A 1,223-nucleotide genomic window follows, 5' to 3' on the forward strand; every position below is an offset into this window, starting at 1 on the left:
TCTCATAGTAAACCTTGCCCTCGCTGACCTTCTTTACTGCACGATCCTCCAACCGGTCAGTGTTGATTCATACCTGCACCTGCACTGGAGAGGTGGAGCCACGTGGTGCTGTATGTTTGGATTCCTCCTGTTCCTGTCCAACAGCGTGTCCATTATTACATTATGCCTCATCGCTTTGAGCCGTTATTTGGTTGTTGCGCATCGCACTTCTCACTGTGCCAGTCTGCTCCTGTCCCACCGTGGAGTGGCGGTGCTCCTCATCTCATCCTGGCTACTGGGTGTAGCCAGTTTCGCCCCACTTTGGCCCGTCTACGTGTTTGCCCCACAAGTGTGCACCTGCAGTTTTCACCGGACTAAAGGGCGGCCTTACACCACCGTGCTGCTCTTCCTGTACTTCTTCTTGGGCCTGGGTTGTGTGGGCCTTTTCTACTTTCTGATCTACCGTAAGGTGCGTGTAGCCTCTAAGGCTTTTCTGAAGTACAGGCCCAGTCGTCGCTCATCAGAACGCAAGAGGGCTAAAGCCGAAACAACGACGGATGACAGCGGGATCAGTGCTGGAGCTTCAACAACTCAAAGCTGTGAGATCAGTCATGATGAGACAGGAGCGGAGCAGAATAAGAACAAAGCACTGGAGAAATCTGAGGGCCACACAAGCACAAAAGAACCAAAAAACTCAATTCAAGATGCCTCAAAAGACACAGAAACATCTTCTAAACCAACTCCGGTAACAATCCAGACCACTCCAGCTGCCAACTCAGGAGAGGACAGTGAATTTAAGCGTGTAACTCGAATGTGCTTTACAGTTTTCTTGTGTTTTGTTGGCTGTTTTGCGCCATTTCTGCTGCTGAATGTCGCTGATAAGGCGAACCGTGCGCCACAGGTCATTCATATGTTTTGTGCAAACCTCACTTGGTTAAATAGTTGCATTAACCCTTTGTTGTACGCAGCCATGAACCGGCAGTTTAACCAGGCCTACAAAGACCTACTAGGCAAAGCTGTACGTCCATTAACCTGGATATGGAGAACCCGTCGGTTCACAATAAGATAAGTGATAATGAAGAATGTTATCCGACTCATTTCAATCTGAAAGTGATTTTGTGCTGTAGATGTTCAGTGACTTCACATATTATGCATAATTAAACATGGAGCTGCACTCCATTAATTCAGTGGAGAACATCACAGCAGGCACGTGCAGAGGGGGGTGCGATGGGTGCTTGAGCACC

The 1,223-nt window shown here is 48.7% G+C and overlaps 1 protein-coding gene across 1 annotated transcript; it reads left to right on the forward strand.

Moving 5' to 3' along the window:
- Positions 1-4: 4 nt before the first annotated feature.
- On the forward strand, positions 5-1,217 carry LOC107682832 (G-protein coupled receptor 84-like; the record flags this gene model as incomplete). The annotated part of the gene is made up of 1 exon (XM_016478960.1): positions 5-1,217. A coding segment is annotated over one exon (1,044 nt), but the record flags the coding sequence as incomplete, so codon positions are not given.
- Between the last annotated feature and the right edge of the window lie 6 nt (positions 1,218-1,223).

Source organism: Sinocyclocheilus anshuiensis, unplaced genomic scaffold, assembly GCF_001515605.1.
Source record: "Sinocyclocheilus anshuiensis isolate Anshui unplaced genomic scaffold, SAMN03320099.WGS_v1.1 C32639993, whole genome shotgun sequence".
Taxonomy (NCBI): domain Eukaryota; kingdom Metazoa; phylum Chordata; class Actinopteri; order Cypriniformes; family Cyprinidae; genus Sinocyclocheilus; species Sinocyclocheilus anshuiensis.